This window comes from Berghia stephanieae, chromosome 6, assembly GCF_034508935.2.
Source record: "Berghia stephanieae isolate SIO BIC M18660-M18661 chromosome 6, UCSD_Bste_1.3, whole genome shotgun sequence".
NCBI classification, from domain to species: domain Eukaryota; kingdom Metazoa; phylum Mollusca; class Gastropoda; order Nudibranchia; family Aeolidiidae; genus Berghia; species Berghia stephanieae.
Genome location: NC_088365.1, coordinates 42,316,502 through 42,341,195, shown reverse-complemented (window position 1 = coordinate 42,341,195; position 24,694 = coordinate 42,316,502). Strand labels below are relative to the sequence as shown.

At 35.8% G+C, this 24,694-nt stretch overlaps 1 protein-coding gene across 1 annotated transcript in view; it reads left to right on the top strand.

Moving 5' to 3' along the window:
• Positions 1 to 16,309, top strand: part of LOC144975046 (rabenosyn-5-like) — a 31,842-nt gene extending 15,533 nt beyond the window's left edge. The window contains exons 6-11 of the mRNA XM_078918722.1: positions 1,343 to 1,545; positions 2,828 to 2,898; positions 3,512 to 3,598; positions 8,128 to 8,251; positions 9,347 to 9,602; positions 15,257 to 16,309. Coding sequence (XP_078774848.1) covers positions 1,343 to 1,545; positions 2,828 to 2,898; positions 3,512 to 3,598; positions 8,128 to 8,251; positions 9,347 to 9,602; positions 15,257 to 15,495 — 980 coding nt within the window. The 3' untranslated portion in view covers positions 15,496 to 16,309. The remainder of the gene's footprint in view (positions 1 to 1,342; positions 1,546 to 2,827; positions 2,899 to 3,511; positions 3,599 to 8,127; positions 8,252 to 9,346; positions 9,603 to 15,256) is intronic.
• Positions 16,310 to 24,694: the final 8,385 nt, after the last annotated feature.

The window sequence follows — 24,694 nt, the reverse complement described above, 5'->3', positions numbered from 1 at the left end:
GGAGATTTTTTGGATAAGCCATGAAATTAAGTAATTTTATCCACTTATTCTAGTTGTTTCTGGTTCAAGTTAAACGTTTGATGTTCGAGGTATTTAAAAATGTAAATAACTTAATTTTGGTATTTGGTGCCAAAATGGATAAAAGTTGCCACCCCAGTGTCCCCTTAAACAACAACTAGTCACAATGCAACATCTCAACAATGAAAGCAGAGCACAACTTATTGGTCATGTGGAAGCAAGTATTTCCTTGACAGAGATTATAAAAAAAAAAAAAATAATGTGATCTGAAGGTCAGTGTATTCTATTATCAGGAAAGATCACTTGACTGGTACTGGCACAGTAGCAGATTGTACTTTGGAAGGGAAACATTGTAATATAACAATGGGAAAGGATGAAATAATTGTTGCTGTTCATGAAAGAAATTGCTTTTATGCTTGACTTGATGTTCATGTTTGCATTGTTGATTAGGGTTTTTTTTGAAAAAGATTGTGGTTTTACAAACTATAAATGAGTCCTATGCTTAATGAAAAGAACAAACTATAAGTGGAACTCGAGTAAATGGAACTTTCATTTTAGTGATGAGACTCTCTTTGAAGACAGGAGAAATGCAGTGTTATCATTCCAAAGATGAAAGATATCATCTAGGTACAACTGTGGAGCTTCCTAATTATGGATACGGTCCAGTTATGGTTTTGTGAGGGATTATTGGAACTTCAAAAATGGATTATTACAAATACAAAGAGGACTAAATGCCAACAAAAATACATCATATCATCATCATCATCATCATCATCATCAGTTATATGGTAACCCTAATTACGGGGACCAGTCCAAAGTTTGCATAGGTTTTTTTTTATCCTAAAGACATTTATAAATTGTGGTATCGATAGAAGCAGCCTGCTGCATCAAGAAGTCTGTTTCACAGTCTGATTGTGGTTGTCAAGAACTACTGAAAATAGCTGGTCTGGAAAGTTTAGAAAGAAGAAGAAATAAAAACATGTTATCATTATTTCATAGGGTATACAGCGTGAATTGTGACCTTAAAATGTCTTAAAAGAGGAAGAGAAAAATTGACAGGGATAAGGAAAAGCTTTTTTTAGGTAATTAAAAAAAAAATATTTAAATTTTTCAATCAACAGATGTAGATTTATTTTTTTTTATTCTGACTTTTAGAAAGAAAACCAGGTTTGCAATGATTAAATATATATATATATATATATATATATATATATATATATATATATATATATATATATATATATATATATATATATATATATATTGTGTTGTGTGTGTGTGTGTGTGTGTGTGTGTGTGTATATGATTTTTTTTTTCATCACAGAAAAACTAGTCAACCCATCCCATTCATTCAGTGGTGATGGTTTTTTGAAACGTACAAATAGCAATACAAGTCTGAACTCTCTGATTTCCAATGATGGAGAGTCACACATGAGAACATGCCAATCATGTCGACGTATGTTGGAAAGAAGAGACAAGATGGCAGAACTCAGGAATAGTAAGCCTCCTATTGTACAAATATATGAGGTGAGTGTCACTATGCCAGGAATGGCATAATCATGCCACACCCAAAAACTGTTGTAAATTGATTAAGTTTCAATTATTCCAGAGAATTTCACAGTCTGGAGCTAACAGTTCCTGGTTATAAGCAACTTGTGTCAAATTCTGGTAATATGATTTGGTTTTAATGGTCTCCACCACTTCCTGTGTGTCATCACAACAATGTTGCACATCGTCATCACTGCCAGCACCATAAACCACCATCATCATCACCGTTATTAAAACAACATCTACTAATCATTATTACAGTCATGACCATCACATATCTTCATCACCACGACAACAGCCAAAACTACTATCACCACCATAAATACCACAATCAAAACCACATCATCAGTATCACCACTACTAAAATCACCACCACATCATTGTCTTCAGTAACATCACAATGTAAACCTTCCGCACATCATCATCATTATCATCATCACTGCACCAATACTACAACCACTATTTCATCATCATCACTATTACAACCACTACATGATTACATCACTACTACCTCTGCATCATCATTGTATTGTTTCCACCACCAACAGAGCTATTCATTTCATGTTTTGAGCCTTTTTTCAATTTTTGAATTTTATTTAATGCGACAAAAAGGAATTCGAGGTAGTTGGCGACATTCAGTCTATTTACAAATATTTAACGGTTCTAAATAGATTGGAATTCCAATGCAAATATTCCTGTTTCGACTTTGATATTCCTCTGAGGAATGTCTCAATATTCCTGCAGGATAAATTTCAAATTGGCATCTCTGTATATTAATTTCCCGAGCCATTTGGTTGTCTGAGGATGTAGACTTCATGATTTTATTCCACCTATTGTCACTTTATTGTCATAACTGTATTTATTCCAGAACTGTCAAAAGTTGGCAAAATCTGTCACCTTTGAAATATTTTTTTTTTCTCTTCTCTCTTCTCTTCTTCTTCTTCTTCTTCTTCTTCTTCTTCTTCTTCTTCTCTCTTCTTCTTCTTCTTCTTCTTCTTCTTCTTCTTCTTCTTCTTCTCTTCTTCTTCTTCTTCTTCTTCTTCTTCTTCTTCTTCTTCTTCTCTTTCTTCTTCTTCTTCTTATTTCTCCTCTTTTTCCTTCTTCTTCTTCTTATTCCTCTTTTGTTCAGTTCTTCATGATTGAACTTCTAGTTGGTGTAGGAACATATACAATATACTCAAGAATCTCACAAAATTTTCCTTTACAAATAGACAATTTTCAGATTTTGTCATTGATTTCATATTCACTGTGTCCTTCACAGAAAATGAAGATATGTATAAAGGATGCCGAGGCAATTCTACCAGATTACTTGCCAATGGTGGACTCTCTTTGGTAGGCTGTGACCCCCTCTCTCTCTTCTCTCTCTTCTCCTTCTCTCTCTCTCTCTCTCTCTTCTCTCTCTCTCTCTTCTCTCTCTCTTCTCTTTTCTCTCTTCTCTCTTTCTCTCTCTCTCTCTCTCTTTCCTCTCTCTCTCTCTCTCTCTCTCTCTCTCTCTCTCTCTCTCTCTCTCTCTCTCTCTCTCTCTCTCTCTCTCTCTTTCTCTCTCTCTCACTCACGCGCGTAATAAGATTTTGAAAAAAGTGAATAGTTGATACTGTATAATGTAATGTGGTGCAAAGATTAATATTATAGGATTTATGAAAACTCCCAAACCTTGTGAAACTTATGCTTTTTATATTGTTTAGTTGAATTCTTTCTACAACCATTTTCAAGTTATTTTGTTACATTATGTGTTCATGTTTTATTAAAGTGTCTGCATGGACGCATCACGAATTCCTATGGCTTGTATCATTCTGTTATTTTCTTTGTAATCAATTCTCTTTTCAATATTTTATCAAAAGTCCTGGTAAAACATATTTGTTTTTTTTTTTTGTTTACTTTGTCATCAATCCCATTGACTGGTGTCAGTCCTCTAATTATTCTTGTATTATATCACTAATTTCAGCCTTGGAGAGACTGTATATAACTATCGCACTGCTCAGATAGAGAGGACCAAACTGGTCAGGCTGTACGAGGTGGTCGACCAACTCAGGTCAGATTTCAATATGTTTAAATGATTTTTCTATCCCCTTTAGAGAATTAGTTGAAAGAGAATAGATGCGGTTTTAAGCTACATTTCAAGATGAAAATAGACATTTTTGTTCAGTAAAAGATATAAATAGGTTGTGCTCATGTTCATTTTTTTTTCTTTTTTTAGAATAGAGTAACTTTTGATTTAAAAAATAAATTCTTTAATAAATCAGGGTTTGTTGATGATACTATAATTAACACGCTTTTAAAAAAATTAAAGAGATTTTTAGTTTGAATCTTTATGGGGACAAGTGGATTATTTATAAATCTCATTCCTTTCCAACAAGATGCAATGTACAACTGTGTTAGAAAATTAATTTGATCAAAAATTTGAAATTATTTCAGTATTGGAAAATTCTATAATGATATATTCTACACTTGTTCTTGGAAAACCCTATCATTTTTAGTAAAAGCATACATAACCACTGGTTTTGTTTTGAACTTGTTGAATAGAAATGTTATTCAAAGATTGCATAATACAGTGGAATCCTGTTGTAACGAGATGTATGGGACTGGTGCGAAAAATCCGTTATAGCAGGATTCTCATAAGAGATCATGTAATAAACTCAAGGGAAATAATTACGCGGGCCTACTCTAGGTATTGGGTTATAATTATTCTTTGTATTATCTCCCCTGATAGTGATATCGTTGAACATGACTGTTGGGCATTAAGTATAGTTGATCAATTAAGAATCTGTTGTTTTTTTTTGTTTTTTTTTGTTGTTTTTTTTTTTTGTGTTTTTTTTTTTTGTTTTTTTTTTTTGGGGGGGGGGGGGGTATGTTTTTTTTTGGTACATTATGGGAGGGGATTGTTCCAGTTTTATTTATCCCATCTAACAAAATACAAATTCAATCACACACCCAACACTCCAGACAGACAATTAAAAAATTAACATGAATTTTAAAAATATTAACAATCAGAATCAAATTCTAACATACATTAAGTCACCACATTCGTCCACTCATTCAAATCTCGAGATCTTAGGCAAATTCATGATACATAGCATAGGTAATAAAGATTATCATATAAAAAAAACACTTGTTCTTATATCATGGATTTTGGTTTGAAAAAAGAGTCAATTGTTGACTGTTTCTTTCTACTGGTGGCAACGTCATTGATGAAATTGTCTAGGATGTTGATGCTCCCTAGCACTGACATGCCGTTTTCTTGCTGCATGCAAAACTGGCGAACCACTTCAAATGCCTGCAGTGCTGCTTTTGATGGAATGATGGCGACTTCTTCTGTTGTGTCTTCCTCTTCTGTTATTTCTGAACTCTCTCCAGTTACACATTGTGCTATGTCAGAAGTTGACAACTCCTCTATTGGAGTAAAACTCTCATCCACTGACAGATATTCATTGGCCGTCATATTCAGAGGCATTATGTCTCTCAGTCTGTCAAAAGGTTGTCGATATCGGTGCGATCGTTGATGGGTACAATATCGTGCGCGGCGTCTGATACTGACAGATCATTGTCCAAATCAACGGTTGGAGACAGAGTAGTTGGGGTGATTTTGAATCCTGCGTGGCGAAAGCATTTTGCAATGGTCTCCATCTTGACATCGTTCCATGCAGAAGCAGAGGTGTACATTGCATCCAACACACTCATTTTTAAGTAGCTGTCGGCACTCCCATCCTTGTCCATGGTGGCAATAAGTCATTTTAGTACCCTCTTTCTGTAGAGTACTTTAAACGATTGGATAATCCCCTGGTCACAGGGTTGTAGTACACTTGTGGTGTTTGGCGGCAGGAAAAACAGTTGGATGGCCTTCAAATCAGTCATATGTGGGTGCGCAGAGCAGTTATCCACAATGAATGCGACGCTTCTTCCTTGCAGAACAAACTTTCTATCTAGCTTCCGCACCCATTGCTCGAAGATCGTACTTGTCATCCACGCCTTTCTGTTGAATTTGTACTCTGTTGGAAGAGCTTTAATGTTTTTAAAACACCGCGGCTTCTCGAACCTCCCTATTGTGAGGAGTGGCAACTTCTCCGTCCCATTCATGTTGGCAGCGATTAACAGTGTGATTCTCTCCTTTGGAATCTTGTTGCCGCTGCACACCTCTCCCTGTCTCGCAAGCGTGCGGTTTGCAGGCACTTGTAGAACAGCCCAGTTTCGTCCGCGTTGAAGATTTCACCGGGCTGGTATTTCCTCAGGATTTCTTGCAGCTGACCTTTCCTCCAACTATCAATAGTTTCAGTCGACACTGAAGCTGATTCGCCGCAAACAACTTTCATTGAAATGGCGTGTCTGGCCTTGAAGCGATTCAACCAACCAATGCTCATGTAAAAGTTCTGGTGTCCTAGGGTTTTTGCAAGTTCATTGCCTTTTTCCATTAAGATGGGGCCTGAAATCGGGACACTGAGGCTCCTAGCCTGGTTGAACCATAACAACAAACTGCGGTCGACGTCTTCAAAATCGGGCTTTCTTATTTTCTTCCTTTCCTGCTGGAATCGTCCACTGGTATACGCCGCCATGATGGTTTCTCTATCTTTCAAGATGGTGTGTAAGGTACTTGAAGCGATGTCATGCGGCCGACAAATTTCTGCTTTTGTTCGGATCTTTTTATCGACCTTTTCAATCAACATAGCTTTGTTCTCAAGAGTTTAACATTTACGTTTCTTGATAAATGATTTAGAGTTAGAGGCCATTATAAAGGTGTATTGAACAAGGATATGTCTTGACTGGTACTGATGATAATTAAATTAAAACTGACTAGCGCTAGCGATGTTGACTGCTCGGCGTTGGCAATAAGAAAGAAAGGACTCGCAAATTGCGTTCTCCCCTACCCAAGGCATCGTATAACACCACCATGTCGCCCCCATCCCATTACGTCGTGAGTTTGTTCCGCTCGCTTGCACATCTCATGCCCTCTACTCGCATTCATTCGGTCCATTGTAAGGTTACAGCCCCCCCCCCCCCTCCCGCCTACAACTCATCCCCCATCGTAATCAAAGAAGTGAGAGCCATTGTACTGGTGTAAGTGATTACATCTAGTCATCTTGCCTAACATCAGGCTCTTGTAAACGATGCCTAACAGCAAACACTGCTAGCGTATTTCATGCGATGCGCCTACCTTATCTCTCTACCCCTCCAACTCCCCCTCCCCTCCTAACTCATTCCACGCAGTCTTCATTGTTTGTTTGCACACTGAGGATATCCCATTCGCTATACACACCATCGACGCATTATGTCATTTCGTAACCGACCAGGTTTTATTCGCTTTTGCGTTGTACACAACAGCAGCAGTCAACAGCACTATTCCGTTATAACCGACTCGCGTATTTGTCCGATTGCGTTATAGCGATACTTTTTTTACAAAGATAAAGAAGAAAAAAAACAGGGTTTTAGAAAGATGCCGTTACAACAGACTTCTCGTTATTCCAGGACTCGTTATAAATGGACTCCACTGTACTTCCAAAACCAGATGAAATGCAGATTTTCACCGATAATCAAAAGAAAAAAAATTAACATTGAAAGCAACTGTGAGCAGTATTGGACTAATCTAAAACCGGATATTAATTAGACAAATTAGAAGGGAGAAAAATTGAACCGAGGAAATAGAATTTACTCCTAAGTGATTTTTAAAAAAAATTTTGGTCCAAATTGTTAAATCTGAATATGAACTATCCACACTGGATTGTATTAAAAAAAGGAAGTGTTGAGAGGTATCTAAAAGAGAAAGGATACCCCAAATCAATGAAGGCCTTCTTCAAAACACAAGAGAATCTTTAAAGGCATAGAAAACTGAAGGATTTTATTCCAAAGGTGAGGAAAAACTCATTGAAATAAATCAGGTAGGAGAGGATTCACCTAGATCACTCCAATTTTCATTATTCTTTTATTTTATGAAGGCGTTTGGTCTCAGTGGTTAATATGAGCATTGCCAGATGAGACTTGGATACATTAGTATTATTATTATTATGATTTAAAAAATCGATTTCTTTATTTTTTTTTGTCTTGAATTTTACATATATTAAATGAAATGTAAAGAATATGAGTTTTGCTATATGTGATTTATTTCTCAGTCCACTCAGTCTATTTTCATTGGCTTGTTAGATGAACCTATTTTAAGTGAAAGTTAAATTTTAGCAATATTTAAAAAATCAGTTTAAATGTTGTACTCCTCACATTTTCAGTGAATTGAATTTGGAATTTATAATCATTAGGCACTCAAACAAAGGATGTGTTTTGTCCTGTTCTCTTGCAATTTGCTTTTGTTTGCTTTACTTCTCTACAAACTTTAACTTCATTTTCTCAAGATTTTGACAGAGGTCTTGCTTGAAGCCAGTATGTTTGAATTATTCTAGCTCTATCAAGTTTATACTGAATTCGGTTTGGAAATGAAGATATTGAAATACACCTAAATACATAAATAGTTTTATTTGCTGAAAAATCACCTTCTGAATTAAGGGATCGATCATGTGTGAAAAAGTTGAACGATTTTACTTACCAATCTTTCAAAAATAATTTTGTTTTCTTTCTTCACAGTAAGAAAATTCTAATGCTGAACACAAATCAGGACCCACCCCCAAATGGGAGACAACTACACCTGCAGAAAGCTATTCGTATCTATGCCAGTAATTTTATGCAGGACAATTTATTGGGATTACAGGTGAGTTGCTTGTGGTTGTTTGTGGTAATTAAGTGTTGCGTTCCCACATCTGCACAGCTCACTATATAACGAGATTTCCCATGCTTTTTTACCTCCATTTTTCAAGGTACCATATAATGGTTATTCTTTGTCCTAAATCAAGGTGATAAAAGGTTGTTAAGAAATTTGTCTTTGAAATAGTCCTACCATCAGCCACAGTGCAGTGCAAAACAAGCAATAGGGACTTAGTTTCTTGTTCAAGAAAACAAGATCTTGAAAACAGGACTAAAACCTGGGTCAACTGGATGACAGTGCCATACCTTATCCTGTCAGCCACCACACTCCTATCCCGGTTTTTTAGTTGTTTAAAAAAATAAACAAAACAGCCAGGCACCCAGTCACTGCTGAGCTGGGTGGATAAAGGGGTCAGAAAAAAATCTCGACTCATCGGGGATTGAACCAATTCCCTTTGTGTGTGATGCAAGTGCTCTACCAACTGAGCTATTGGGACCCCTTTGTGGTCAAAACCAGATTTTCTCCCGCCAGGTTCGGATTTTCCAACAAAACTTTTAGAGGAGAATCAGTTTTTAAAATGTTGATTTCCATAGAAATAATTATAGTGTACAGCTATGTGTTCTAGTGGTATGATACATGCTTTGAGATTGGAAGGTGTGGGATGTGAATTCCAATTTGAGTGGCATATAGTTGAGTCCTTGGAAAAAGGTTCTTTGCTCACATTCTCTCACAGTACTCAGGTGTAAAATAAGTACCTGGTCATTAATAGCATTGTCTCTGTAGGAGTATCACCTGAAAGGTTATGTTAGTGTTGCTTTTGGCAAGGGACCCTTTGTAGGCGTTTTGAGTACATTTAGTGGATATTGTACTACATAGAATCTCAAGTATTTAAAAAAAAATAACCAGATTTCACTACACTTCATGTCTTTTTTAAAGCATCTTGAATATGGTGGAACGCATGCTTTTTGAGTTGATACAGACTCTTTTCTTGAACTGCAGATTTTTAAAAGAAAATAATTTTTTTTTTAATGCTGATTGTAGGATGTCTTCTTAAGCATTTAGTCAATGAGAATTACCAGTTTATTTTACTTTTCTCCTTAGGCTTTGCCATCAGAGGAAGACTATAACAAACTGCGGGATGCACGGACTGCTGAGATTCAACGTAAAATTGCAGCCGAGAGACAAGCAGCCATGGAAGCCCAAGAGAGAGAAAAGCAGGAGAGAGATAGGGAGAGAGAAAAGGATAGGAACAGTCAGGATATTTCTCCACCAGAACTTCGGTCTCCCACCTCAGGTCATCGCCGTGTCTTGTCTGGAAGTGATTTCAGGAAGAAAAAAGCAGATAGGAGTTCAAAAGGTTGTTAAACAGAGAAAGGTTCTAATATGCTATGTTGATTGTAAATTGTTGAAAATGGTTATTTTCTAATTTTGCAAATTTCAGATTTCAGCCATATGCCAGACACTCTGCAGGTCCTTGGTTTGTATCACAATTTGTGGGAAGTGCAAAGTGGAATCCTTGGAAAAGGCCTTTTATTCATATTCTCTCTCCATACACGGATGTAATAGGACTAAACTGTGGGAAAATTTGTGAATCTGTATGGTTGGCGCTGAAGAAACCAATGGTCTGGTTGTATTTCAGCGGCGTCCTCATTGGGCGTGGGCCCATGTCAGTCGGGCCTTGAAATTGTTTAGGTGTGGTACCATGATGACCAGTTCATCCAGCCCATTCCACTCCAAGATAGTTCTAATGAAGAAAGAATTTCTGTAGTTTTGTGTTCTTGTCTGTGGTATTTTGAAGCAGTTCGAATTGTTTGTGGTGTATCTCTCAATGGGGTTTTCGGTTATGTGGTTGGCAAAAGTGAGTGCTCAGATTTTCCTTTTGTTTGGTCGTGGCGTGAAAAAGGAGTCTGCCTTTATTGATGGTATTTGATCTGTGTGATGCAAGTGCTCTTGAACATGAATGACAGACATGTTTCTTTTCTTCTTTGTTGGAGGCTGATGAGGTTTCTTTCTTCTAACATTTTTGTTATGCATCCTGGGGTTCTGCTCTTATAGTTCCCAGTTATGAATCGGGCGCCTTGTCTCTGGACTCTCTCAAGTTTTTGAATATCCTCTTTCAGGTAGGGGTCCCAAGCTTCTTCTTCTTCTTCGTTCCTCTGATGGACATCTATGGCTGCAGTCCGATATCTGCTATGAAGTCTGTGGTCCGCTTTAGGTCCTCAGCCTCACCATAGAGCTTTGTGTTGAGTGTTGTAGGGGTGACCCAGTGGTTCGAACGGGGTCCCAAGCAACTGCTCCATATTCCAATTGTGATCTCACAAGTGCAAGGTAGGCATTTTGTTTGCATGACGTTGGGGCGTGGCTCAGATTTCAGCGGAGAAAGGCAAGGGTGGAGCTTGCCTTTTGGGTTATTTAATTAATGTGTTTCCCCCATTTCAAGTCCTTTGAGAAGGTGATGCCAAGGTATGGGTTATCGTCAACTTGTTTCAGGACGGTGTTGTTTAACGTGTAGGTCTCATTGTACTTTTTAGCTGTGCTGAGGATGTAGCATTTGGTTGCATTAAATTTCATTCCCCAATCATCAGCCCACTGTTCGAGACTATTCAAGTCCTCTTGTAGCAATTTTTGATCGTTTGCAGATTTTATTGGTCGATATATTAGACAGTCATCGGCGAATAACCTAATCTGAGATTTTACTCGTAGGGGTAGGTCATTGATGAAACAAAGAAATAGTATGGGTCCTGGCACCGTTCCCTGTGGTACTCCTGATATGACTGGAAATTCATCCGATGACTTGCCATCTAGGACTAATTTCATGGTACGTTTTGTGAGGAAATTGCAAAGCCATGTGTGTAAACAGCCACGAATTCCGTAATTTTCTAGTTTCTGCAGAAGTTTTTGGTGGGGCACAGTATCATACGCTTTGGAAAAGTCGAGGATGCTGATGTCTGCCTGAGTGTTGGCATTCTGGAGTCTCAACAGGTCGTTTACAGTTATTAGGAGTTGGCTTTCACATGAGTATCCTTTGCCAAACCCATGATTCAGGTCAGTTAGGATGTCATTGTTCTCAAAGTGGTTCATCATGTTCTTACAGATTTTATGCTCTTATAGTTTGGATATTACAAACTCAGTGAGATTGGACGGTAGTTCTCTGCTTTATTTTTGTTGCCTTTTTTTGATACGGGTGCGATGTTTGCCTTCAGCCAGTCATTTGGGAGCATCCCAGTGTCGACCGATTTTTGGAAAATTATGCATTATGAGGGGGCCAAACTCTCAGCACACTCCTTCAGTACTGTGTTGGGGATGTTATCTGGACCTGACGCCTTAGATGGGTAGACGTTTTTCAGAAACCTTTCAACTCCTGAGATGTTTATGTTGATATTAGTAAGAGATTGGTCACACCTCTGTGATGTTGGTGGGGTGGTTGTATCGTGTGGCTCATGGGGGGGAGGGGGGGGGGTAAAGACAGATTTAAATTGATCCAAGAGGATCGTTGCTTTATCCTTTCCCTCAATGTACAGGGTTTCATTTTCTTTCAATGGGGCTACACCAATGGAATCGTTTTTCTTGCTTTTTATGTAGTTCTAAAATGGCTTGGTATTGTTTGTTTCAAGTCCATTTTCTATGGCATTGTTAATGTGCGTCCATTCTGCTTGCCTTATTTCACGCCTACTTTGATGCTGCAACGATTTGTATATGTCCCAGGTTCCGCTCAGTTTAGCCCGCTTGAATGCTTCTGCTTTGCATCTTAGTAGTGCTCGTATTTTCCTGTTCATCCACAGCGGCGTTCTTGTTTTTTTTATGTACTTTTTGGGGGATTGACTCCTTGATTGCACTGAGTAGGCAGGAGTGAAAATGGCTCCACATTTCATTTACATCCATACCGCTTTTGTGCTGTTCTGTGATCTCTGATGACAGTCGCTCGATTCGTTTTCTTAGTGCGGCCCAGTTGGCCTTTTTGAATAGATATCGTGTTTTGGGGGGTTGGTTCATATAATTGGGGTTTAGTGTAGTTTCAGTAACAACGCAGACATGATCTGATATTCCTGGTTGTGATGTTGTTGAATGGATCAGTGGTGGATTGGATACGAAAACAAGATCTAAAATATTGTCACCGCGTGTGCATTCTTCGTGGATTTGTGTGAGGTGCGCTCCTGTTGTAATGTCGATGAGGCTTTGTTGTATTGCACGTTGTGGGCAGACAGATAACGTTTTTGAACCGTCCCAGTTTATATCAGGCAGGACAGTTAAAGTCTCCTGTTAGAATCATTTGGTTTGGAGTTTTTTCTGAGTTGATTATTTCAAGCGATTTTTGCAGTTCTATGATGTCAGTTTCGTTTCGATGGGGCATGTAGAACGATCAAACAAGGATGTTTTTATGGCCTTGAATTTTAACGCTTACCCAAATTATTTCACAGTCAGTTTTGAACTTTGTTTGCTCACAACCTGTGAGCTTTCTATCAATGAACATGAATACCCCACCTCCCGATCGCCTGGTCTCATCGTCTTCATTTTCATTTCCTGCATCTTCTGCTTCCTCTCTAGGTAATTTTCTGTCATTTCGAAATACCTCGTATTCTTTTGGGAAAATTTTGCAGGACTTAATATTGTCATTTAGCCATGACTCTTGTCCACAGACAATGTCTGGTTTGTGTTGGTCAATGAGTGCACATAATTCAGCTCTTTTGTGTACAACACTACGACAGTTCACTGTTATGATTTTTAGATTTTTTATTCTTGGTGTGTCAGTGAATTCACAAAAGGAAGCCTGTTTGTTACTATTCTTTGAACTGGCGTTCATTGTTGGTTGCAGATAGTGTATTTGTATTGGTTCATTTTTTGGGTTAGGCATGCTACCGAGTTTGTTTTTAACCATTTGACCACCTCACTTTCCTTTCTTCCTTTTTGTTCTCTTAAAGATCTTAAAATGTTTGAGTAGGTCTATCACACTACCAGGTAGTTTGCATTTGGCATTTGCTCTCATTTCCATAATTGACTGCTTGTTTACAGGTGTCAATGTCGCTGTCATTTGGTAGTAAATTGATTAATGCTTGGCGATGTGGTGATGTTAAATACTTGTCACACTGTGTGGGGTAGTTAAAGTTGCAAGAACTTGATCCAAAAATAGCGGCTATTTAATTGATCCAGTGATTGATAAAATGGGTTGGTAAAAACTAATCACAGAACCTCGCATATAATTTGGCAATTGCGCTCGGTTGTAAAACGACGATGTAGTTAAAATACTAATCACAGCGTGTAAGATAGCCGTGGGCACAAAATTGCAAAAACCTTGATTCAAATAAGATGGCTCATTAAATTCACTACAAAAGGTTTTTTTAAAATGTGTGGCGCTCTGGGAAAACAGGGTCAAACCTACAATTTTTCAAAATTGAGTTGGTGGTATAGGCCAAAGGCCAACACATGACTGAGCAATATGTTCTTTATTTTACCTCGATATCTTGATTAGATCCTAAGATATGGGTGTTTATGTCCGCAGGGGGGGGGGGGGGGCAGAAATGGGAAATTGAGAAAATTAGCATTTAAAGTCAGAGTAATGTTTTTTTCCCACAACGGCACTTAAAACCCCATTACTAAAGCTATATCAACCTTGCTTGATCATAGTAGAAACATTATAAAATGAATATAATGATTAAAGACAAGATAGGAATATAATCCGATATAAAATCGGATAAAACAACGGAATCATCATTGTTAAGATTAAGAAGTCTCGCAAGTTGTTGACTTGAAGTCGCCATTTTTTTACAAGTTTCAAAGCGAAAGTTGTTGCTCGGATCACAAAGCTACGACAGTTTTAAATTTAAAATACACTAGAACGTGAAAAAATATATCAAATATATTGGTAAATGTTCAATGTGATACTACGTAGTAATTAAAACACATTATTTGTTTGTTTTGTGCGTAAGAGGTGATAGTAAAAGAGAACTATTTTCGCTTCTCGTGTAACGAGAGTCGCCTCATGCGCAAAACATCATGGGAATGGAATTCGTAGTAAATTCATGCGCACTATAACCCATTCAACAGCTGAGTTCACGACCTTTCAAATGATACCAAACAGATGAGGTTTGTGATCGAAAGGATAAAGAAAATGAAGCCCGAAACTTGGAAGTTTAAAATCATATTCTGAACTAGGGTTTTTGTTGTTACCTTCATCCTTAGACAAAGAAGTAAGTTTATTAAAAATGATTTTAAAAGTATTTAGATGCCACTTTATGGCTTTATGCTTGGTGAATCGAAATTTAATATGATGGTCTTTCGATTTCTACCATAAACCCAAAATAGCCAAATAAAATTCATCGAGCTGTTTTTGATTGTATCTGCGTTACATTCTCAGCGACTTTGACCCGGTTTTTTCAGAGCGCCACACAAATAATTCCTATTGAAAGCTATTAAAATCAACAATTTTTAAACAGGCTGTTCCTCGACAGAATAAGAATCGGTTGGAATAAACATTTTAAAGGTTTTCTATTAAAATCCCAGGAAAAAGCCACAAAAACACAGAGCGATGTGAACTGCTGCCTCTCGGCACGGAACACACAACACATAGTGTAATGTTTGATATTAATTGTTGTTCTTGTCTGCAATGTGCTTTAAACACATTTATTTGATATTATGCTAAATTGAAGCTCATTTTTTAGTTTTGGATTGTTCATGTCAGACTCCAATAACTATATTGATGCTTAGGTTTGAGCTTATAGAGAAGGTCAAATTGCAGTTGACATAGATTAGGGTTTCTGCTCATCTTCCTTCAAGTGCATATTTTTTCTGTTCTGTGAAAGATGTATAAAGTTTATGGACACCTGATATTGAAGGTATAATCTCTATGTAATTTTGTTTGTTTGCTCCTTTTCCTTTTTCTAGCACCAAAAATATTGCAAAACTCCTAATTACAAACAGAAAACTTCCATTTTCTTTTGTTTGGATATTATTTTACTGAATTATATTTGGTTGAAGTATATTTCAAATTTACATCTCTTTTGGGTGTTCCCTCAGGTCACATGCGAACAGATTCAGATGGAGGGAAGAATGTTGGGAATGGTTGGAAACCAACAGAGGAGGTTAAGACAAGTCGGTCAAGTGATCCCATGCTGCAACAGATGGAGATCATCAAAGGTTACATTAAACAGGCAAGGCAGGCACAGAGGTCAGATGAGGTGATCATGCTGGAACAGAATTTAAGGGATTTGAATGAAGAATACTTGCGGCAAAAGCAGCAGCAAGCACATGATTAAATTAATATATTTCCTTGATCTTCTCTTGATAGATTTTTCCTTTTTTTTTCTATTCTCTTATATCTTTTCATTCTTTTCACATAGCTTTCGAATCTTATTCTGGTTGGTTTGTCAACACTTTGTTTAGGGAGAAACAACATATAATTGAATAATTCTTTCTTTGCAAGATGTCCTTTTCTTGTCAAGCTTTTCTGTGTTATAGGTTATTAGTGTTATTTTTATTTGCCCACGGATGATTGGCATTTGGGATCTTTCTGTCTCTGTTTTCCATGAAGACTAGTCCTCTCTATCGTACTTTTATCTTGGTTGTCATTACTCTCTGTTATTTATTTTTCGTCCCGTCATGCTTCTTTTTTCCTTATAGAGTCACAAATGCTGTTCTACCCTGAGAAAAAAAAAGACAAAAACATTAATTATGCAATCATGTTTTAATGATCCAAATAGCTCAACTCATTTGTTTCAATAGTTAAAAATCTGAAAAGATGTGCATTAGGTCTATACAAAGACAGCAAAGCAGATCTTTAAAATATTTTTTTTAAAGATGCAAAAAAAGTAAGCTCTCTTGGGGATGCAATTTCGATTGTATTCATTGTTCACTAGTTTTGTATTTTCATATTTGGATTGCTGAGCCATCCATGTTTTGAGGTATGGGTTATCGAGGCTCGATTTTAATAAATGTGGGCACATTTCGATAGATTCCTGATTTCCTGAACGGAAAGGAAATATGTAATAGTGGGGACTATTTGTTACTTTCCTCAATCGCAGTTGTTGAAATAAAGAGAATAGCAAAACTGTAAAAAAAACACAAAAAAAACAGCCTTTCAACATGTCCTCTTTATCCTATGAATCCTTGAGTTTATTATTGTCTGTAGGATTTACCAGAATGAAATGATTCATTGTTGTCTTTTTTAAAAATAGGTCTTCAGTCTTTTATAAATTACTTTCCAATTAATCTATATCTGGCCTTTCAACCCAATGAATTGTATTGACAGGGTGCCAGAGATTTTTTATCACTAGCCTTAATAAATTAAACCATTTGTTGGGTAGAATTCCATTCTATTTTTTATTATTTAAAAAATTTGACATGGCCAATTTCTTCTTCTTGATTGAGCAGTCTCTATGGGGTAGAGAACCAATCTACATTTATCACAGTCTCTTTAAAGATACACACATGGAAGAAGCACACAAATCCTGAAGGCATAATGTCACAATTCTTGTAAATAAATCTGAACAGTGTTTCTGCAGCGTCTGGAGTAATACCATTCCATAGACGAATAGCAGATGGAAAGAAAGAGTGAAGTGGATATAAGTATTTCTTTCATATTATTCAAGACTTACAGAGTGTGTTTTCTAAATCTATAAATGACGGTTTGAAATGGACAAAGACACCGATTAAAGTTTTTAAAAGTCATCTGTTTAGATTCACATGCTTTTTTTAATGTTTATTGTTTTAAATTTTCTTGTCTTGTCTTTTATTTTATCTTTCATCTTTAAAATTTTAAAAATTTATATATATATATATATATATATATATATAATATATAATATATATATATATATATATATATATATATATATATATATATATATATATATATATATATATGAAAGAGACAGATGATTTTTTTTGTTTGTTTTATTGAATTGGTGGAGAAATAATAGAAAAACAGCGCAAAAAGAATGTCCTATCTTGTCTTTTATTTTATCTTTCATCTTTAGAATTTTTTGATTTATATATATATATGTAAAAGAGATGAATGAATTTACTTTTTGTTTTATTGAATTGGTGGAAAGATAATAGGAAAATAATGCAAAAAATTTTTTTTATTAATTTAAAAAAAACAGCCCAAACACAACTCTGTTATAAATAATTTGATAAGTGTTTTATAGTTCAAACACTTATCTTGTGATATGAATAAATTATTTTCGTTTCAACTATATTTGATATTCTTTAATGAGCAATCAAATTTATTTTATTTTTTTAATACATGTTCTCGACAAAGTCATTTGCCTTTGGCCGAATGTTTTCGTAGTAAAATAATGAAAAAAAGTTTATCATTTAGATATAATGATAGAATGTCTCCATGTGAATCAAAATCAAATGTTTTATTTTCAACGCCATGAGATTCAATGTGTATAAATGATTGTGTGCTCAAATGTAATTCATTATGGCATTTTATTTATTTAACTTATTCAATGTGGAATGACTGTGGACATGGATTGTGCAGTTATCAACACATTAATTATATATACAAGAAGCAAAGGTTGCATTTTACTTTTCCAATTAATATTGAGTTGGATTATAGAAGATACCAAACAGAAATGATTTGGTTTACTGGATGTGCTTGCTATTTTGATTGCTTTTTAAAATTAAAACAGCAAAGCCATGATTGTTTTATCCCGTCAGTCAATGTATACTTTGTGTTGCTATGAAGTAAAAAATACTAACATTCTAATATAAATATGCAACAAAACTATGGCGATTATGTACAACAAGCTGACAACTCTAAAAGTAATAAAAACATTGAGCAACCTTCATGAAGAGAATTATTTCAATTTTACTCAAATTTTAAAAGTATTATTAAATAGGTAAGATTCATATTAAAGAATAAAAAAGAAAAAAGAAAATCAAATCCGAAACTCAAATGAGAAAATTAATGTTAGATATCACTGTGATAGCCAACTTATAAAATTCACTCTGATCTTCTGAGTTATGTGATTTTATGTAGCAGTTTGTGATTATTGTTTAGAATCATATCGTTTAGAAGAGTGAGATTGAGATCCTGTCATGAGGTCAGTGTGGGACTTTTGAATAGTTTGCATATTGACTACAAGCATTGGCTGCTCTTAAATTTACTTGACATCTGTTGAACTGTACCCTTCTGGGTGGGGATCCTGACCTCCCATAGCGGGCAGGGAGGTACACACTGTGTCTTCTATCCCCTTATATCTGTTTTCCAACATGCTTTCTGTCTTTGTCTTGGAATGAGATTACTCAGTTTTTTTCCTGGTCCTGGTCGGAGTCCTGGCTGGGAGGGAAACAGTCAAATGCATAGTTATTGTTTTGGGAGATGATATTTTTTTCCTTGTAAATCATCTCTCTGTTATGTATTAGTATATTTGTTATTTTTTAATGTATAATGTAAGCATTTGAGTGTGTTCCTCTTTGTTGGATTTTGTTCTTGTGTCCGGATGAGACTTATAGGTGATCTCAAACTAAGTACATTGGTGGTATGCTCTTGGAATCTACATCTGATCCCTATTTGTTCCCAGTTCCCCTATGTCTTACTTTCTCTTGGATGCTTCAATTGTAATTCTAGAACTTTTTACTATCCCATTTTCTTCCTTTTTACTGGCGCTGATATTACCTAAATGTGTTGCAAGCGAAAACCCTTAAAAACAAACAAACAAACAAAAACTGTTCCCTTGGTCTTGTTTTCTTTGGTTCTAGATTTGCTATATTGGAATGATGTAAAACTTGTTGCAGGAGTCGTGAAACCCTTAAAACCAAACAAACTTGCTTATACGTATTGATAAATGTGTTGCATCTCAATTAGGTTGTAGAATTAGTGAAAGGGAAAGTCAGCATTTTCTGATTTTTAATTTCAGTTATTTGCTTTTGATATTAACATTAACATCATTATTGTTGTTATTATTATTAATATTTTAAAATTATTATTATTATTATTATTATGCGGGTGGTTGGATGGGAGCATCACCCTTGAATCATATACCTATGATGTTCGCATGGGTGTACGATCCGATAGTGATGTCGTTTCTTCTTCTCTTTACTAGCCTATCCTGCTTCTTTGGTTTGTGATTGTATTTTTGACAGGGGATATTTTTTTTCCTGTAAATCCTCTGCCTGTTTGTTCTTGGTTATTTATAATTTAGCTTATGATATCTTTAGGTTATGCTTTTGATTGACATTTGTACTATTTTTGTTAGATTGCTTGTTTTTTTGTTTCAGCGGTCTCTCATATAACCTCAATTGTGTTGGAAGAGACCTAAAGCAACAAACAAAAAAATATTATTATTATCATTATTATTTTCATCATCATTGTATTGTAAGTACCAGTCGGAGGTTTCAATGCTTAAAAAGGCTGGAGACTGTCCATCATTTATATTGGTACATATACCCCAATTGATTTGATTTCAATGTCTTTCCGCTATGTGAGAAAAACCTATCATCGTTAATGCTATTTATTTACATTCACATTTCACCTTGCTGTGTGGGGTTCCCGACCTCCCATAATGGGCAGGGAGATACTTGCTGTGTCTTCTATCCCCCTGTATCTGTTTTCCAATTGCTTTCTGTCCTTGTCTTGGAATGTGATTACTTGGTTTTGTCCTGACCCTTATTTGAGTTCTTGCCTGGGAGGGAAACAGTCGTATGTAGTTATAGTTTTGGGAGATGATATTTTTTTCCTTGTAAGTCATCTCTCTGTTATGTACTGTTATTTTCTTATTTTTAACATATGATTTGTAAAGATTTGATTGTGTTCCTCTTAGTGGGATCATGTGCTGGTGTCTGGGTGAGACTTTTAGGTGATCTCAATCTAAGTACACTGATAGTGTGCTCTTGGAATCCACATCTGTTCCCTATTTGAATCATTCCCCTTTGTCTGACTTTTTCCTCATGTCCTTTTAATTGTACCTTTAGAATGTTTTTACTATCCAATGTTCTTCCTTTTTACTGGCGTTGATATGACCTAAATATGTCGCAAGCGCCGTAAAACCCTTAAAAAACAAAAAACAAAACATTTCACCATGGCTGCATTGACAAAATATTTCATATCTGTACTTACTTACATCCCATTAAATTGTTTGATTATCGATATAATTGCTATGATAATAATTGTGACTCACAAAACAGTGTTTATGTCATGACGAATCTGACCCTGAAAAGTGAATGAGGCATAAAATAATGAGAAATGGGAGCATCAAGTTTTGTGCAATATTAGAAATAGGATATATTCTCCACCACGAGGTAGAGAAACTAACCCCAAATTTCATGTTTGAGTCTTTAAATTCAATTTCCAGCCCCCTTATTCGTCCTCAGGGTGGGGTTCCTGACCTCCCATAGTGGGCAGGGAGGTACATACTGTGTCTTCTATCCTTTTATATCTGTTTTCCAACATGCTTTCTGTCTTTGTCTTGGCATGAGATTACTTGGTTTTGTCCTGGCCCTGGCTGGGAGGGAAACAGTCAAATGCATAGTTATTGTTTTGGGAGATGATATTTTTTTCCTTGTAAATCATCTCTCTGTTATGTATTATTTTATTTGTTATTTTGAATATATAGTGTAAGCATTTGAGTGTATTCCTCTTTGTTGGATTTTGTGCTTGTGTCCGGATGAGTCTTATAGGTAATCTCAAACTAAGGTGGCATGCTCTTGGAATCTACATCTAATCCCTACTTGTTCCCAGTTCCCCTTTGTCTTACTTTCTCTTGGCTTCTTTAATTGTAATACTAGAACTTTTTACTATCCCATTTTCTTCCTTTTTACTGGCACTGATATAACCTAAATGTGTTGCAAGCGCCGTAAAACTCTTAAAAACAAACAAACAACTATTCAATTTCCTTCCTTTTTACTGGCGCTGATATGACCTATATGTGTTGCAAGCGCCGTAAAACTCTTAAATACAAACAAACTGTCTTTTTTTAGTAACTGAGAATACCGTGAGCCATAGAGGAGTTGAAAATTATATATTATTATTATTATTAGTTATTTTAATTATTAATGTTGTTATTATGATTATTATTATTATTATAATTATGTTCTTTGTAAATTATCTCTTCACTATTTTTAATAAATTGTTTTATTGATATGCCTTTTATTACCATTAGAGTATATTCCTTTGGTAATGACCCTGTGCTTGTCTTTTTTGGAAGTCTCACACTAAGGATGCAGATAATTGCTCCTCCTGGTATCCTCTTTAGTTTTCTAATTGAACTAGTCTTCTTGTCTTCATCTGTAATTGCGTGCGTTTGTGACCAAAACTAAATTTTAATCTAGAGTCTTGACTTTATCACTGGTGCTGAAATGACCTGGTATCGCACAGGGCTGTAGATCGAAACTCCCCAAAACAGAATTGTTCGAAATATAAATATATTTTGTAAATGTGCATTTGTATTTATTATGATTTAAGGCCATTGTACTTAATATTGCATGAACGGTGCTATGAATGATTAGTCTACTTCTGACTCATGTGACAAAGATAAATGCCCCATTGTGTCATGGCTTTTTGGAAAAGAAAAAGGAAACATTAAAAAAACAACAAAATATAAAAGTAATCATCTAAAATCGTCAATTTATTATCTGAGAGAAATTATGTTTCTTTGCTTAATGTATGTACTTAAAATTTATATGCCTGCTTCAACATATCCATTGATGGATGGGGGAAAGTGCCCTTCCTCCCTCACCTTAAGGCCTGTGAGTCTATATTATATTGCTCCATCTTCGCCGTTTCATCAGTTTCTTAAAATAACTGATGCTCCATTCATTTGGCTTTGTATCCATTTGGAATAATATCATTAATTCACAAAGAAACACCATAAAATGATAGATTACCCCATTTATGAGAACTGAGCGTCAGTCTTCAGCAGCCACTTGGAATATGATGTCCACTTCATTTCATAATCATCAAAGCCATCATGCAAATCTTTGTGCAATACTTTGTTTGTATTCTATGGAATGAACAATAAAATACATTATTGGAGCAGAAAAGTACTCCAGGGTTTTCTTTTCTTTGTTTTTTTCTAGATTTGAAAGTTTTGAATCCTTTGTCTGGATGAAATCCAATCTCTAATGGGTGGAACTCTCCCCGGTAGCTGAGTGGGGTTCCTGACCTCCCATAGTGGGCAGGGAGGTACATACTGCGTCTTCTATCCCCTTATATCTGTTTTCCAACATGCTTTCTGTCTTTTGTCTTACTTGGTTTTGTCCTGGCCCTGGCTGGGAGTGGGAGGGAAACAGTCAAATGCATAGTGATTGATTTGGGAGATATTATTTTCCTTGTAAACCATCTATCTGTTATGTAGTATTATATTTGTTATTTTAAGATGTATAATGTAAACATTTGAGTGTGTTCCTCTTTGTTCGATTTTGTGCTTGAGTCTGGATGAGACAGGTGATCTCAAACTAAGTACATTGGTGGTATGCTCTTGGAATCTACATCTGATCCCACTGGGTGGGGATCCTGACCTCCCATAGTGGGCAGGGAGGTACATGCTGTTCTTCTATCCCCCCAACCTGTTTTCCAATTGTTTCTTGTTGTTGTCTTGGAATGAGATTACTTGGTTTTGTCCTGGCCCTGGCCGGAGTTCCTTGGCTGGGAGGGAAACAGTCGAATGTATAGTTATAGTTTTGGAAGATGATATTTTTTTCCTTGTAAATCATCTCTGTTATGTATTGTATTATGTTTGGTTTACATATTATATTATATGATTTGTAAACATTTGAGTGTATTCCTCTTCGTTGGGACCTGTGCTTGTGTCTGGATGAGACTTTTAGGTGATCTCAAACTAAGTACTTTGACGGTGTGCTCTTGGAATCTACATCTGTTCCCTATTTGAACCAATTCCCCTTTGTCTCACCTTTTCTTTTGTGCTTTAATTGTAATTCTAAAACTTTTAACTATTTCATTTTCCTCCTTTTTACTGGCGCTGATATGACCTTAATGTGTTGCAAGCGCCATAAAACCCTTAAAACAAAACAAAAAACAAACATCTGATCCCTATTTGTTCCTAGTTCCCCTTTTTCTTATTTTCTCTTGGCTGCTTTAATTGTAATTCTAGAACTTTTTACTATCCCATTTTCTTCCTTTTTATTGGCGCTGATATGACCTAAATGTGTTGTAAGCGCCATAAAACCCTTAAAAACAAAAACATATCTCCCCGGTAGGAAAAATATTGTCTCCTGGGTACTTTCATCTGTCTACACCTTTGAGCTTTCTTTGATTTCCCAAATTAGTTGTAATTCTATATTGCTTTGTGTCATTATTCGGAAAAGAAAACATTTGGTTAGATATTAGAAAATACTTTAAACTTAATAATCATGAACTACCCTAGCCTAGTCAGTCGAAACAATGTTAGCCCAGACCTTTCAGACCATGACACAGTGAACATAGAAATTAACTTTAGCCTTTTGATCCCAAGGGTTTTATTAATGCTTTGAGCACATTTAATGGAAATTGTTCTTTTTTTTTAGATTATCTAAGCTAAACAAAATGCTGGGTGTTGAAAATGTGTGTGCAAGGAACTGTATCGGATTGATAATGTCGATTTATGATTCATATCCTGTCTCATCTGTACTGCAAATTGAATGGATTGACACATATTGAGTTAGGATTTTGTAATAAAACAATTAACAATGCAGACAATTATTTTGACCCAATTTTCCTTCTGTTTTCTTTTCGGTTTGGTACAGTCATTCTCGTGATGAACACGTCTAGAATTACTTTAGTTTGAGTAATGATAGACAAAAAAGACAGAAGTGCACCCTTGTCACTTCATAAAAACCTGGCAACTCACCTGATAAAGCATAAACCTCTATGGAGCTATTGACCTTGATTTGCTTATGAATAAGTCAAGATTATAATTTAAACAAGATCTGGCAAATCCAGGCTCGAGAACGCTTCAGACTGAAGTATGACAACTCAACTCTGACTGGATTTTTGCCATATTATTTTAACACAGTCAGAGTCACTTTAGCCTCAAGTTTGCGCATATTCCTGGTTTGGCGTTGTAAATCACTAAAAGTCACAATATGTGACTGCTGTCCAATGTGCAAGACAATGCTTCACAAGAAATAATTTTAACTCTAGTTAGTTATCACATCTCTCCACAATGCATTAAAACCTCACTAAAGCACCAACCTCAATTAATGGCATTAAATTCACAATAAGTTTATTCATGATATATATTATATTGGTAGTCTTAAAAGATTTTGATGTGGTTCATTTTTTATTTTATTATTAGGATATTTAACAGTGCCTTGCAAATAATTAATTGTTCCTGGGTGGGGTTCCTAACCTCCCATAGTGGGCAGGCCTACTTACTGTGTCTTCTATCCCCCAAAAGATTGTTCGAAGTTGACGTCACTCAGGTCTTTGATATTGTTTTTTGCCATCCGCATTTATGAGTAATTCTCACTAAACTATATTAGCCAGACTATAAATGATCATGATTACGCACA